Source organism: Manacus candei, unplaced genomic scaffold, assembly GCF_025592945.1.
Source record: "Manacus candei isolate 608988 ecotype Guabito, Panama unplaced genomic scaffold, ASM2559294v1 h1tg000002l, whole genome shotgun sequence".
NCBI classification, from domain to species: Eukaryota; Metazoa; Chordata; class Aves; order Passeriformes; family Pipridae; genus Manacus; species Manacus candei.
Window position 1 is genome coordinate 587809 of NW_026138050.1, and position 14993 is coordinate 602801.

General features: G+C 53.4%; 2 protein-coding genes across 4 annotated transcripts; both read right to left on the reverse strand.

The window, feature by feature from the left end:
* Positions 1-270: 270 nt before the first annotated feature.
* GGA2 (golgi associated, gamma adaptin ear containing, ARF binding protein 2) lies at positions 271-8062 on the reverse strand. Its single transcript, XM_051807589.1, has 12 exons — positions 7880-8062; positions 7204-7288; positions 6273-6348; positions 5678-5776; positions 4628-4751; positions 4028-4131; positions 3494-3574; positions 2548-2685; positions 2333-2414; positions 1252-1425; positions 922-1089; positions 271-593 (listed from the first exon to the last, which is right to left on the reverse strand). The coding sequence occupies exons 1-12, from the start codon at positions 7911-7913 to the stop codon at positions 583-585; spliced, it is 1176 nt and encodes a 391-aa protein (XP_051663549.1). The 5' UTR covers positions 7914-8062; the 3' UTR covers positions 271-582.
* Positions 8063-8114: 52 nt separating this feature from the next.
* Positions 8115-14921, reverse strand: EARS2 (glutamyl-tRNA synthetase 2, mitochondrial). Of its 3 annotated transcripts, none has more exons than XM_051805504.1 (10): positions 14696-14921; positions 14073-14228; positions 13735-13924; positions 12986-13458; positions 12106-12214; positions 11417-11570; positions 10179-10309; positions 9803-9938; positions 8989-9036; positions 8115-8796 (listed from the first exon to the last, which is right to left on the reverse strand). In XM_051805504.1, exons 1-10 carry the CDS (start codon positions 14793-14795, stop codon positions 8761-8763), a joined length of 1533 nt encoding a protein of 510 aa, XP_051661464.1. In that variant the 5' UTR covers positions 14796-14921; the 3' UTR covers positions 8115-8760. The 3 variants fall into 3 exon arrangements, with proteins under 3 accessions (XP_051661464.1, XP_051660639.1, XP_051662284.1); XM_051804679.1 differs by having other exon boundaries at positions 8115-8924; XM_051806324.1 differs by lacking the exons at positions 8115-8796; positions 8989-9036 and adding an exon at positions 9046-9232.
* Positions 14922-14993: the final 72 nt, after the last annotated feature.

Consider the following 14993-nt stretch of genomic DNA (forward strand, 5'->3'; position numbering starts at 1 on the left):
CGGTCCGGGGCGGTCCCGGGGCGGTCCCGGGGCGGTCCCGGGGCGGTCCCGGGGCGGTCCCGGGGCGGTCCCGGGGCGGTCCCGGGGCGGTCCCGGGGCGGTCCCGGGGCGGTCCCGGGGCGGTCCCGGGGCGGTCCCGGGGCGGTCCCGGGGCGGTCCCGGCGGTGAGCGGAGCCCCGGCCCCCCGGCACAGGGGCTGTGGGGCTGTGCCCGTCGCCCCGCTGGGCCCCCCGGTCCCCGCGGCACCGCCCGCCCAGCCCGGTCCCCAGCACGGCACCGTCACCTCATCCTCCCTTTGGTGCCGTTCCCACCGCCCATCCCGCTCCTGCCTCACCTCGCACACAGAGCCCAGGAAGAACGGGGTCGGGGATGTCCCTGCATCCCTGGAACAGCCCCTGCTCCAGGCACACTGGCACGAGGGCTGAGTGGTGGTGTGGATTTACTTTTTTTTTTTTTTAATTCAAAAAGTAGGGGGGAAGAGGGCAAATGGGCCCATAAAGTGGCAGGAAAGGTGTGTATGACAGAGCTCTCCAGCAGGGTCCTGTAAAGTGGGGTCAGCTACAGGGGAAGGCTGTGAGAAGTTCACACTCCTCCTGCCAGGCACAAAAAAGAAGAAGGAGATGGCAGATTGTGACGAAAGAAGCCATTACGGAGTGCTGGCTGTCACTGCTCAGACCTAAGAAAGATGCCAAAATGCCACAGATAATTTACAGAATACAAGGGTTTTCCACAGGTTCTTCCTTTGCTGTCCAACCGTGGTTTGGCTACAGTCTAACACCACTAAAGACACTGTATTCCTCAAAACATAGGACTGAAAGGCTCTACTTTCTCTTGGGACTGACATTAAAGCCAAAGCTCTCCTCTCTTTATGAATCACCACGAACCCCAGTAAGAAGGGTAGCACTGAACTGGGCTACAGACCTAAGGCCTGTAACTCCTCCTCGAGCAGGCACGTGGAGGTTGTGCTGCCATGGCGGGAGGCCGAGGCTGTGTCTGCAAAGGGCTCTGAGGGAGGCTGGGCTGTGGCCTCCAGCTCGGAGAAGTCCATCAGGGTGTAGCTCTTCATGCGCCGCGGGGCTGGTCGGCACACTGGGAACAGAGAGAGCCAGAGAGGAACATTGCCATCAGAAATGCAAAAGGTGACAACGGTTACATAATGTTTTTCCTGTGTTGTAAGATTTTCTCCACATTTATTCCCTTCCAAACCCCTCCCCGCTGACACACAGGAGCAGAGCTGCAGGTGCTCCTCACCTGGCACGTGGGCAGAGCTGGAGGATGAACCCTCTCCATCGCCGTTCTCCTGGCGGGACACAGCCTGCCCGTACTGCCCGAGGGACACAGCCTGCCTGTACTGCCCGAGGGACACAGCCTGCCTGTACTGCCCCAGCACCCGCGTGAGCTCGTCACTGGCCTGCAGGATCTCAGCTGGGGACAGAGAGGACAAACAAAACACTGATGTGCTAAGGGGAAGGGCAGGACAGTTCCACAGCACTCTCCAAACTGCTCATGAGAAAGGGACAGTGCACCTGAGGACCTGCCTGCAGCAAAGGCCAGTGGAGCAGCCTGTCCTCAGCTCCTCACTTGCCTTTCATTCCATTTTGCACACACTGCTGCTGATTTCAGACCTCTCTGTCATTTAGCAAGATCACTGTGAAATCTGATCCCATCTCTAAAGTACTTCTAGTTACTGCCATTTCTTCTGCATTTTTCCCAGTGTACTCAAGTCTATAATCCAGCACTCCCCAGCTGAAGAGCCCTGGCATCTGTGGATGTGAAAGGAAGGTGTAAGGCACAGCTGAGCTCTTGTGGTTGCTTTTTCAGGTGTCTGTTCAGCAATCACCACCTCAGTCAGGTTTTCAAAGCATATGGACGGGACTGTAACGCCATCCTCTGGGAAGGACTAAGTTTCACACCTGTGGAATTCAAAGATTCTGCTCTTATGACCCTCCTCACTATTACACTTACAAAATTTAAAACATATTCTCCCTTCTGTGTTTAAAGGCAGGAAGAACTTCAATCTCTGGAGAGAAAAGGCCTCAAAAGCCTTCAGTTCTCTGAACATCAGAACTCCAAAAACTCTGGAAACCACCTCAGCTGGAAGAAACGGATTCACTGTTTAACTCTGGGCTTCAAGTGAGAACAGCTTCCTCCTAGAGGGGCAGCAGGAGACTCAGTGCCATTCCCCTGGGCATGGGGAAAGCGCAGAGCTTTGCCTGTACCTTTGGGTACCAAGTGCCCAAGTACTCCCCTCCCAGAGGAAAGGCAAACCCCTGTCACAGCAAGGGTGACAAACTGAGCTGCAAAGAAATGCAAGGACTGTGCTGGCTCTTACCCAGAACCTCATCGTCAGCCACCGCCTCGCTGGCCAGGCGGAACAGCAGCGGCCTGAGCTTCTCACAGCGCTGGAACAGAGTCTGGGGATGAAATGTTTCATGTCACTGCTCAGGAGACCCCAGGCACACCTGCATCTCCGTGATTACCCGAAAGTGATGCTCCCTCCAGAAGAGGGAGGAAGAAGAGCATTTAAGCATTAAAGAGAACATTTACCTGTAGGGTCTCCTGGTCAGCTGGGGATAATTCTTGTCTCCTGTAGTTCTCCAGTAACTCATCCATTTGTTTGACATTCTCAGAAACCTCGCTGATGGCCTTCACTCGTCGGGACACCTGAGCTGACCTCTCTTGTTCCTGTGATGAAAAATGAAATAAAGGTCGATGATGATTTGGCTGATACAGCCAATGCATGTGCTTGGCTGGGGCACTCTGGGTCACACTTGGGGAGTTCCTTCCTATAAATACCTGATTGCAGGTGGAGGAGACACAAAGCAGGACAGGTGAGAACATGCTCCCAGCTGCATCCCACCTCCATGCCAAGGGCAGAGAGAGAATCCCCCTGCCCCACTCAGGGCACCCTGGCCCTGTGCTGGTCCATACAGGATCCGTCTCACCACAGGCATGAGTGAGACTTTAAAATCCGAGCTGGGAGTTGGTGGTTTCTGCCACACAGAACAACGTGCTCAAAATGACCAGAGGGATTTGTTAAACCAAATCTCCTACCTAAGCAGCGAAGTGGGATGCTGTTTCAGATGGAACACGAAAATGGACAGGCCAGACATGCACACACACACTGTGTGCAGGAAAGAAGCACTTCTGTACAGATGTGGCTGTTTTCCACCTAGGAACTGAGTTTATTTTGGAAATTTCCTACCACTACTGCAGTCCTACTGCCAGGATCCCCCTGATGGGGAAGTGTCCCACCACCCAGGCTCCTGGCTATAGACATTCACATCTTCCCTCTTCCTCACAGTGGCATATTTTAGCAAAACAAAACAAAATGGTCCCATCCTGTAAATTCAGAATAATGAAGACTGAAAATGGCCCCTCCTCTGGGGCTGTACTCTGATCCAGTACAGAGGGTCTCCTGCCAAAAACTGAATGCCACATGCCCTCCCACCCTCCCTGGCTGCAAACAAGCTTCTCCCCCAGGAGCTCCCACCTCTCTAACCACACTCTGGATCAGGTGGTTGGCTGCCTGCAGGTCCTCGGGGTGGCTGCTCTTCAGAAGCCTGGCCAGGAGCTGTCAGGGCAGAGATGGGACAGCAGTGAGCAGCAGCCTCTGGGCACTGTGCTACAGGCACACATCACACAGAGACACTCCAGTTCCTGTAATCCTGGAAATATGTGGGCTCCTGTCCCATGATTTAATTCAGGTTATAATGCTGCCTGCACAGAGTTTGGCTGTTGGGATTAGGAACTCTCTGGCTCTGCAGAACTTCTGTAAGACCTGGAGAAGCCCTTCCTTGGGAAGGTTTCATAGAAACTGATGCTTTTCTATAAAGAAGTTTCACTTTTTACAAAGCAAACATTTCTGACAAAGTCTCACAGCATTCTCTAGCTGTTGTACCACAGGAAGGATCAACATTATTCTGAGATAGTTTCTTTGAAACAGTAGGAGCTCCCAAAATATTACTAAGCCTCTTTTCTCATCAGTACAAATCAGAGGGGGCGTCATGAAAACTCTAAGGTTTACCTTGGATTTCTCTTCATCTGTGTCAAAAATAGAATTCTGAGGTCTTGGAGAAGGGGGGGGTAAAATTTTGTCTTCTGGTAGTTTAGGATCTTCTTTAACAATCCCTGGAACAGGTAACAGTAGCTGTTCAGCGCTGCCTGAGCTGCTGGAACCCTGATGCTCAACAGTGTGGGGGGGTTTGCATGGGATTTCTGGATTACCACCGAGGACTATTAAATATAATGGAATGGATAAAAAAATTCAGCTCAGGAACCCTCTGAACCCATCTATCATAATCCTGGGAGAGTATTCCAGGGCAAAGATCATTCTGAGTTTGTCCTGTACCTTTTCCCTGCACACAGTGTGAGCACTGTGTGAACAGAGGCCTCCAGGCCAGCCTGAGCTGTGACTCAGGGAGGCTGTTCTTTGGTAAATCCTTTTAAACAGTTCCATGCATCCTTCAGTACCCAACCAGCCTGGGAAGTGTGGCCTTTGTCTCTTTTCCTTACACACAGCATGTTATGAAAAAGCTGAGTCACAAATTGAAGGGGACAGATATCTGTGGGGGGAAACCACATGGCGTGGGAGGCTAAAAAGGAAACTGAAATAACAGAACTGAACCTTGTTTCTTCAGCATCTGATAGGCATCCCGGATTTTGACTTCCTGAGGAAACCAGACTGTCCAACTGAATATCACTTCTGTGACCCTCAACTTGACTTTTTCTGAAGACCAAGTTCCATAGTACTGAAAACAAAACAGTAAAGAAAGACAAAATTTTAAGGTCAAATCCAAAGCACTGGTGCCAAATCTGGCACAGGGATCTGGCCCTGAGGGGTTTGTGTCCACAGACCAAGGAGAAAATGGATTCACAAGAGTTTATTCACAGTGCTGTCAATGGTGTATTTGGGGGTTTAGGGAACAGTGCCTTTAGCTGTGGCTGTAAACAAAAGGAATGCTATGGTAATTACATACATATTTTCTGACAATCAAAATGAAACCACTTCAAACTTTTCTGATTAGTTATTGAATCCAAAATCCAAAAGAGTTGTTTTATTTTAGTGAAAACAGATCTGTGCTTTAACTGCTTCCCTTAACTGCTGCAATGCAATCCCACCATCGGCCCCAGCCAGCCCCAGGCACAGGAAAACTGAACAAAACCAGAAACAAAAGTTATGGTCTTTTATCAGCACTGGATGTTTTCTCCAATTTCTCTCATTATTGCCTACGAGCCCTCACTTTAACGTATTATAAAAACACAAACCTACCCAAGATCAGGCATTTCAAACTCGTATCAGGATACCTGTCCTGTCAGAACAGCAGACAGAATTGTTTGCAGTGACATCTTTAAACTCTGTGGTTTCACTAGAATTTCATTACCAAGCCTGGGACTGAGAGAAAGGGTTTTGTTCTTCAGTTGAGCATTTCTCTGAAATCAGCTTTTTGCAGCTCTGCCCTCGGGCTGATGCAATGGAAAATGAAACATGTGACAGCGGTAAATGTGTGCAGGACCCTCCGCAAAGGGGAATCGATGTCTGCGATGCCAAGAGGGTATTTCAGGCGGTCCCAGGCCTGCCCTGATGCAGAGGAACACGGCCAGAAGATCCCACAGCCTCTGATAAAGCAGGGCTGCATTTCTCATCCTGAAAGGCCCTGTAACCACCACCACCTACCTTTGGGGAAAGCACTTTAATCAGCTCATTCAGAAACCTGAATTTTGCCATTTCACCGTGAAATCTGTCACCACAGTTGTTCACACAGGTCTCCAGCACCTGCAGAAAACAAAATGTTACCAACAGGAACTGTACAAACCAGGCTTGGGGAGCTTTCAAAAACTTTGCATTATAATCCTAAATCTAAGAACTTTCTGGCACTGCATTCACAGATACAAGACACTGAGAAAATTGTGCAGCAAAGACACGTATTTTTCCTTCACCAGCTTTCTACAGCAGCATGTTTGAGGCTGTCTGCTCTGTTCTACCTATCACTAACAACTTCCAGGCCACTGCCCTGTGGTGGGACACAAGTCACACAGACAGAGCTGCAGACCACAGAAACACTACGGCAGTGATGTGGGGAGGAACAACAGCAGCTACTCCCTCTGCTCTGCCCTGGTTTCTGTATTCCTTGTGCAAGGGAAAGTTAAAAGGGAGAGACATCCAAGAAAAACAGAAAAGGAGAGACATCTTAGAGAAGAGAGAGCTGTACTGTCTGCTATGCTGTTCTACCCACCAAATTCTGTTCCCAGGTGTGGATGGAAGTACTTACTGTGAGTGCATGGAGAGCTTCCCTCTCCTGAGGGGACTGGATTTTATGTGCCAGCAGCCTCAGCGCAAGCAATGGGCTGGGGAGGAGCAGAAGCAAGTCAGATCACAAAGTTCCCAGGAAAAAGAAATGCTCCTGGTTTTGCTCTGCAGAGGAGAGCAACTGCTGGATTCACAAGAGGAGAGACACCCCTTCCTCGGGCACAGTGCTGGCCGGGGGCTGGCACACATGAGGGGTGAGCTGGAGCCCAGTGATCCCAGTGCTGCCCTCCCCCGTGCCCAGGGGCTGTCCCTTGGAGGGAGCAGTGGGAACAGGCTGGGGATCTCTCTGGGCAGGCAAGGAGAGCTGGCTCTCCACAGCCACCTCGATGACGGCTGACAGCCTGTGCTGGCTCCTGGGCATGACACAGGTGCCAGACTATGAGCTCTGAGCTGCCTGCTCTAAGCACAGAGATGACCACAGGTCATTTGCCTAATTAGTCCTGGCTACGTCCCACAGAGCCCAGACTATCAGCTGGAAGGTGGGGAAGTCCCAGCAGAGATCACCCACCCCTCAGGAAGGAAAAGCTGAGGCTGAGCTCCCTCAGGGCTTCCATGCAGAACTCCCCATCAGGAATCCTTGGCCAGACTCCAGAGAGGCTACTGAGGTCCTACACACAGCAGGACCTGACGTCTGGTGTTGTTCCAGCAATGGATGTCTGAGCCCATTCCCAGGCATCACCCTCCACCAACCACATTGGCATACATCTATTTCCAACTCATTTCCACTCCCGGGAGCAGCAGAGCCCACCGAGCCCATTCCCAGCTCCTTCTCCAGCTCCCCACACTGCGGCCCCAGGCCCCTTTTCCCCCAGGCCCCTTTCCCCCCAGCCACGAGGGAAGCTCAGAGCCAGACACAGCCCGAGCGAACACAAAGAGCTGTGCCTCTGCCTTACCCCTCTGTGTCGGCGTTCACCTGGTCACAGAACCGCTGGATGCATTCCCAGTTTTCCTCAGGGATACTCGGGTCAGTGGCCTTGTCTTACAGAAGGAGAAAAATAAGAAAGGAAGCAGCAGAGCTCAGCCTCAGCGTGAGCGAGTGGCTCAGGGCAGGAAGCGCCTCAGACCTCGCTGCTGCTGCTGCTGCTCTGGGGCTTTTAGTAGCAGAAATGGGATGAGCAGGAGACAGCTGTTACTAAAATCCACCTAAAATTACAGTCCCAAGCACACTTTTAAAGTCAGGCACAACCCAACCACAGCAGATACCGCTTTTAGCACAAGAAACTTAAAAAGTATTTCCAGGCAGCTCTCCCAGGACCCTACGGCAAATGTTGTGTTGGAACATAGACACTGTTTTCCCTTTTACACAGTAAATTGAGGGAAAAAAGTATTTTTTTGCTTTATCCACTCCCCAACCTGTTGTTCAACCAGCTTTGGTGGCTGAGAATGGACAGGAGAGTTGGGCAAGAGAGATAAGCGACAGCACCCATGAACGTCACCCTAAAGGGGTTCCATGAAGATGATGGGCCCTCACTGACAGAGCTGGAGCTGCTCCAGTGCCCACCCAGTTTGGAAGTGGCACTGGTGCCAGCAGCCAAGGCAGCCCCGGGCCCCATCCCCGTCCCCACTCACTGAGCCACCGCTCCAGCTCCCCGGTGCCGGCCATGGGCTCCCGCTCCGCTCCGCCCCAGCAGGAAGCAGATCCACCCGCCCTCGCTCCTTGCACGCCCCCGGGGAAGCCCACGTGAGATTTTGTGGTGTGGAAGTGTTCACTGTGGGCGTGGGCTCAGTAAAACACCCCCCAAACCCCTTCGGCAGCTCCTCCCCTCCCTGGTGTGCAGAGCACTGGTGAGAACAGAACGAAAAGTTACCACATTAATTTAATAATTAAAAGGGCATCAGACAAAAGAGGAAAAGACATTCCAATCTCTGGATCGGGGATATTTTTAGCAGAACCACACATATGACACAGTACACAGGGAGGAGAGTTCCCTTCTCCAAGCAGCTCACTTAGCTTGGCAGGACACCATGGCAGCTAAGAAGGTAGAAGCTCAAATACATATATATTTCTATATATAAAAATACTTTCCCCACACAGCATTTACTGGGGACCTGTGTTGTCGTAGCTGTAGGTACCCTGATTGTGAAGCTATCTCCAAAAAGAGACTCATCTGCTGCTATCAGCAGTTACTTCCTGTCCACGTGGTCTGAATTTAAATGCTGATAAATGTTTCTCCCACCCTGGAAACCAGGCTCCCTGTACAAACCAGGCTCCATGCACAAAGTGACAGCAGGACACAGCTGAATTTGGATTTGGTTTCTCTTCCAGACAAAGTGGTTTGTGTTTAGTGCAGGTACAAACAGACCTGGAAACAGCATGGACACCTGCCTGATCTAAAGCCCAGCTCATCTGATCAGAGATAATCGTGCTGAGATCAAAACCACAGGTGGAGGACAATGGCATGAGCTCCTGTGCCATCCGAGAGCGGCCTGGCAGTGTCAGTGCGGTCCTGTCAGCTGGACAGTGCTCTGTGGATCCGGCCACTCAGCTGGACAGTGCTCTGTGGATCCAGTCACTCAGCTGGACAGTGCTCTGTGGATCCGGTCACTCAGCTGGACAGTGCTCTGTGGATCCGGTCACTCAGCTGGACAGTGCTCTGTGGATCCGGCCACTCAGCTGGACAGTGCTCTGTGGATCCGGCCACTCAGCTGGACAGTGCTCTGTGGATCCGGCCACTCACTTCCTTGGCTCCCAAAGTCACCATCATCTCGGCAACGCTCGGCCCGTGCTGCAAACACAGAAGGAGTCACTGCCCACGTGGAACTGGCCCTTCCCAGTGGTAGTTCTGTGCCATCCCGACGGAACCCATGGAGCGATTTGCTCTCGGGTCGCTGTCAGAGCAAGGAGGGGGGTTCATGAGCGGCTCAAACAAGGCTTTGGGGTTTCTCCTCCTGAAGGCAAGTGCCAGCCCTGGTCAGATGGACCTGAAGGATTAATGCCAGAGCTGAGCCAGGATTAGGCTTTGGAGAACTTTCATAAAACTTGGGTTTGAGCTCCGTGAAAGCAGATTGCACATAAAATCCCAGTTCTGCCCCAAACCTACAACCGTGCCAATGCTCCCTATGGCTGCTCCAGATGATTTTCTGACTTTAGATTCATAACCAGCATATTCACGCTGTGACACTGCTGCTGCTCCCAAACGTGCAGAACAGCTCTTATGGCCAGAGCAGCTGGGTACTGGCACGTGTGCACCACATGGAACTGATGTGGGCCCTGTGAGGTGTCCCAGTACCAGCATCTTGGTACCAGGGAGAAGAGAGCTGGGAAAAGGGGAAAGGGAATGGGAGAGGGAAGGGAAGAGGAAACAGGGGAAAGGAAGGGAAAGAGGAAAAAAGGGTAAGGAAAGGGAAAAAAAAGAAAGAGGGGAAAAAAAGAAAATGGGGGGGGAAAAAGAAAAGGGAGCAAAAAAGAAAAGGGGGGGGAAGAAAACAGGGGCAAAAAAGGAAAGGGGGGAAAAAGGGAAAAGGTCCCATTCTCAGACCTCTTGTTTGTACCTGCTGCCCACTGAGTGCCAAGCGGAGGAACTGCATCATGCTGCTGTACTTGGTCTCTCTGGTTTGCTTCTGGAGGTTTCTCAGGTCTTTGTTCAACTCCTCCACGGTCAAGGTAGCTGCCTGCCTTGTCATGAGCCTTTAGGAAAGAAGGTGTCCTTACAGTCTGAGGACAAGAAAACCACAGGATTCCTACCCCTCACACCATCACTGTGCCAGGGTGCGCTCTGCTCACCAGAAGCAGAACTCATTCAAAAGAGGAAGTTTAAATCACAAAATTATGGCAAGAACCTGGAAAACCACAGAAAAAGCAGAATTCTGACTGCTTTTTAATAATACAATTTTCAGAGATGAGGAGTTGAGGCAGCAGCATACTTACCCTAAGACTAGTTTTCCTATTTCATCTACTTCTGCAGAAATCATTTGCAGCTGCTGTCGGGACACCGAAGGCCTGACCCACAGGTAAGAGTAATCACTCGACACCAGATTCTTCAGGAGGCTGATGTGACCCTGGGGAAAGAAAGTAAAGCTGTCAAGGCAGAGGGTTACACTGTGGGGAAAGCAAACCTATCCAGCCTGGGCTTCACACCAAGCTAGAGACTCCCCCCACACCAGTGCCCTGTAGCTCGTGCTGCTCGGCAGAAATGTCACCAGCTGACATTGAGGCAGCTGAGTTTTCCAGCTTCAGAGCAGGGACACAGAGGCAGCTCAGAGGGCTGTGGTTGTCCCCAAGGTGCTGAGCCATGTGTGGCTGACTCAGAGCTGGCTGGAGAAGTGGCTGATTATGTTCATCTGCCCCTTCACCAGGCAGTGGGAAGCCATGAGTCACCGTCCCACTGCCACCACACAGCCATCATGCTGGGACAGTCAGGTCCTGCCCCTACAAAGAGGGCTTCATCCTTCACAGGGAATCTCCCAGATACTACAGCAGCATCCCAGGGGCAGACTGGGAACAGCTGGGCTCACCCTTCCCTGGCCAGCACTCAGCCCCTTCACTGAGCTCCCAGCACACAAACCACACTGGTTTCACCAGCAGCTTCATCTGCCTCAGCAGAGGCTGCTTGGACTCTGCCTCCAAGGCACAGGGCAGCAGCAAAGCAGAACACCTTACGCTGCCCAGTCAGCAAAGGGGAGAGGTGAGCTGGCATGAGGGATCTGGGGGCTGGACCTTCCTGCCCCAAGCCAGCTGCTCCCTGGGCTACAGGAGAAGAGCAGCTTGGAGACTGTCAGCTTATCTAGACAAAGCCACAGCTGACCTGATCCAGCACTACCCACAGTTCTGCTCTCAGTAGGAAGCACAGAGGTCTTCAAAAGCACCCTCAGTTCCATGATCCCTCTCACAGCAGGGACATGTTGTCTCTCCATGAGGGAGCTCTCTGCTGGCTCAGCAAGGTATGGATGAGCTTATAACTCTGCAAAGACCACCAGGACATTCACCAGGCCCATTCCCACAGGCCAGCTGCCTGTATCAGGGTATTTTGGCAGCCAGCTGGCACACGAGCACTGGAGCAGGCCATGACACAGCTGTGTGCAGGCTATGCCACAGCACAGCTCCATCCAGGAATCCCACACCACCTCAGCTCCAGAATGGTGACACAGTGCTATCACTGCTCATACTTTTCTCAGCAGAAGGACTCGCTCCACGTATTCCTTTTCCAGAACCTCTGGGTCCACTTGCTGATCCCCATAGATGTGCTTCACCAGCTCCTGCAGCTCCCTAACGAGCCTCTGGCGCAGCCCTTCGTTCTCGATGTGACGGGTGAGGTGAATCCTGCAACAGAGAAGAAACCTGCTTTTGGACTGCTTTGGGTTAGATTTGATCTAGTCACCCCAACCACATTTACCAGTTAAAACTGTGGAACCGTTAGAAAAACAACATTAAACCACATTCATTTCTACAATGAAACATTTAGCTCTGGCGCCCCACAGTAAACTGAAGATGAGGCCACTCTTAGCAGCACAATGTCCCAGCAGCACGAGTGTACTTGCAGAAGAACCTTCTGGAAGTGTTATCTCCTTTTAGATGTTATTTTGAAACTAAAGATTTTGCATCCTCCCAGCTACACCCACCCTTCTCCCTAGCCTTTCACAGTGTTCCCAACATCAGTGTCCAAGCACAGGACCCAAGAGGAGGAAGAAATGGTGTGAGCACAAACTTATACTTCCCTATAGCACAGCCCAAAAGCTGCTGCATCAAGACCATGCTTGATCCCACAAACAAAACCTCCAGCCACAGCTAAGTGCTAGGAATAAATTCTCACTGATGTGCTGTTCACTACATTTAAAAGCTACCACTGATTTTTTACCTGTTGAATTCTGGGAGCATTTCAAGATCCAGGAGGGCAGAATGGGTGGTAATTCTGCCTATTTCAAACTGTGAGATCAGCTCTTCCAAAGTCCTCCCCATCTGCTTCTCTGCAACAGAACCCAAAGGGAATCACACACGTCCCCTCTCCCACTCCTTCTCACCGCAGGCCTCAGGCTGGGGCAGCAGCATCGCCCAGGACAGGTGACACAGGACAGCCACTTGTGCAGTGCCAGCAGCAGCAGGGACACCCCTGGCAGGCAGGAGGGAGCTGGCAGCAGGCACACAGGGAACGCTGTCCCCTCCCCAGGAGCAGGCTCTGCCAGCTGCTGGTGAGGCACTGGGAAATGGGACGTTCCGCTTGGCTCCGCCGCCCTCCTCAGTCAGACAAAGAGAAGTAACACTCAGCCAGATGGCTTCATTGCCCAAGAAGATTTCAATCCCAAGCAGAGCTCCCGAAACATGAGTTAATTTGTGATCCCCACACAGCAAGAGCCACAAAAGGAGACTGACCTGTCAGGTTAAACAAGAAGTGGGGCAGATGTTAGACAGCACTGCAATTATTATCCACGGCATACAAGTTTTCCCAAGAGTTCACAGACAGTTTTTCCGCTTCGAGGTGAGGGTTGTCCCAGGTGGGAACCCATTAGGCACCAGACTCAATTTAAAAGGCTGCACAGAGGCAGAGAGGTTTCCACCATTCCAGTTCCTTTCACAGGAGCTCCGCAAAAGCCCTGGTGGCATTTCAGTGCTGACTGGTCACTGGCACCCTTTTCCTCACCCCTTCAAACACTGACAAAGTTCTTAGCTATTAAAATAAACTCAACCCATTGCCAAAGTCAGCACCAAGTGACCTGGCAAGCAGGAGCCTGTGGTGTTACCTGTGAATCCTGAGCCGCAGTTGGTGACGATGTCCAGCAGTGCCTCTGGCAGGAAGCCATCCCGAACAAAGCGCTCCAGGAAGATGTCCCCTTGCCTCTTGGACAACTTCCCACCGTCCTTGTTCAGCAGCAGCGGGAGGTGCCCAAACTGAGGGGGCTCCCAGCCAAAGGCTTTGTAGAGAAGCAGGTGCTTGGAGGTCGAGGTCAGCCACTCGGTCCCGCGCAGCACGTGGGTGATGCCCATGTAGTGGTCATCCACCACGTTTGCCAGGTGGTACGTGGGGAACCCGTCCCCCTTGAGAATCACGGGGTCGCCTTCCACCTCAGCCACCTCGTGCTTGTTCCAGCCATAGACCAGGTCCTGGAAGGGTTCCACACCCTTCTCCAGCCGGAAGCGGACAACGTAGTCGAGGCCCTGTGACAGCTTCTGGGCCACTTCCGCGGGCGTCAGGTGCCGACACCGGTTGTCATATCTTTGGGAGATGAGAACAACAGTCTCAGTTCAGAACAGCCCAACCCCATCAGTCATTTTTACACTCCCAAAAACCTACACCGATCCCTGAATTTCAGCTGTAACCTGCCCAGCACGTGTCCAGTCAAACACCTCATCTCGGGAGGGCGCTCCCCAAAGCCTCTGAAGGTGGCGCAGGTTTGTCTCTCCACGGGCAGTGACACACGACCCCATTGCTGCACGGCTGTCATTTGGGCAGTGTGCAGCCCGCAAGGTGCCCGGGGGCAGGGGCTCGTACCGCGGGGTGTGCTGGCAGCGCAGGGCCTCCCTGCGGAGCAGCTCCAGGCGCTGGGGGGTGCAGAAGCAGCGATAGGCAGCCCCGCTCTCCAGCAGCGCCGCGCTGGCACCTCGGTACAGCTCCAGCCGCAGCGACTGCACGTACGGACCGCGGGGGCCGCCTCGGCACGGGCTCTCGTCGGGGGGGATACCTAGAACAGGAGCACAGCAGGACTGAACAGCTGGGCCATCACAACAGTCCCCAGAAAGACAGAGTCACACCCGCCCTCAGTGTGAGTGCTGTTCATCTCTAAAAGAGAAGCGTTCAGTAAGTGAAAAATGAAAGACGTTTCTAAATACCTGCCCAGTCCAACATATCTTCTATTCCTTCCGCAGCTCCGGGCACCACCCGATTCTGATCTGTATCCTCCACTCTCAAAATAAAGGTCCCTTGGTGTTTTTTGGCAAAGATATAATTGTACAAAGCAGTCCTAAGGCCACCCAAATGCAGAAAACCTGTAATCGCGGGGAAATCAGAGGAGCTGGTCACAAAGGTGGCCCAGGGTAGAGTTCTAAACGTGAGCTGGAAGGGTGATGGATGCTGACTGCGATGGCAGTGGGTCCCCAAGGTTACCGGGGCCAGAGCTGCACCGCACAGACGCAGCTCCGGGGGCCCTAGCTACGGAAAGGACTTTTGGGTAACTCCTTCCAGGAACGAACTCGCTGAAGTGACCTGGAAACCCCTTGTGGGCCGGCACGTCCCAGGGAACAGGACTGCCAGCAGAGACCCCGCACAGCCCGGAGGGCACAGGGAGGTGCCTACAGGGCGAGCCCGGTAGCTCCCCATGGAGCCAGCAAGTGCCTTCCCCGCACACGCCCCTCGAGCGTCCGAATTCACGTTTTCGAACCCAAAGCGCCGCCCCCGCCGCAGCGGAACCCCGGGGGAGGGTGGGCAGGAGTGGGGCTGGGGAGGCACCGGTTACCTGTGGGGCTGGGCCCGAACCGCACTCGCGGCCCCCGTTCGGGCCCGGGCCCAGATCCCGCTCCCGCTGCCCCGCGCAGCGCGCGCAACGCTCGCGCCATCGCTCCGCGCGCACGCCGCCGCTTCCGCCCGCCTCAGCCAATCAGTGCGCGCGCCGCGCCGGGGGCGGGGCGTCTCTTAAAGGCGCCGTCGCCCTCCCCCGTCCGCCCGCGTGGGAGGGCCCCGGTGCCCGCGGCGCCGAGCGGGGGGACCGGCGCCCGTCCCGCCTCCCCGCGCGGCACCGCCCCCGCCCCGGGGGC

Coding starts and splice junctions, on each gene's coding strand:
- GGA2 (XM_051807589.1), bottom strand. CDS start 7,913: ATGGCCGGCACCGGGGAGCTGGAGCGGTGGCTCA. Junction 4,752..5,677: donor TTAAAGTGCTTTCCCCAAAG/GTAGGTGGTGGT, acceptor TTTTGTTTTCAG/TACTATGGAACTTGGTCTTC. Junction 2,686..3,493: donor TCCAGAGTGTGGTTAGAGAG/GTGGGAGCTCCT, acceptor TTTTCATCACAG/GAACAAGAGAGGTCAGCTCA.
- EARS2 (XM_051805504.1), bottom strand. CDS start 14,795: ATGGCGCGAGCGTTGCGCGCGCTGCGCGGGGCAGCGGGAGCGGGATCT. Junction 13,459..13,734: donor CGCTGCCAGCACACCCCGCG/GTACGAGCCCCT, acceptor CATCTCCCAAAG/ATATGACAACCGGTGTCGGC. Junction 10,310..11,416: donor GAGTCCTTCTGCTGAGAAAA/GTATGAGCAGTG, acceptor TTCTTTCCCCAG/GGTCACATCAGCCTCCTGAA.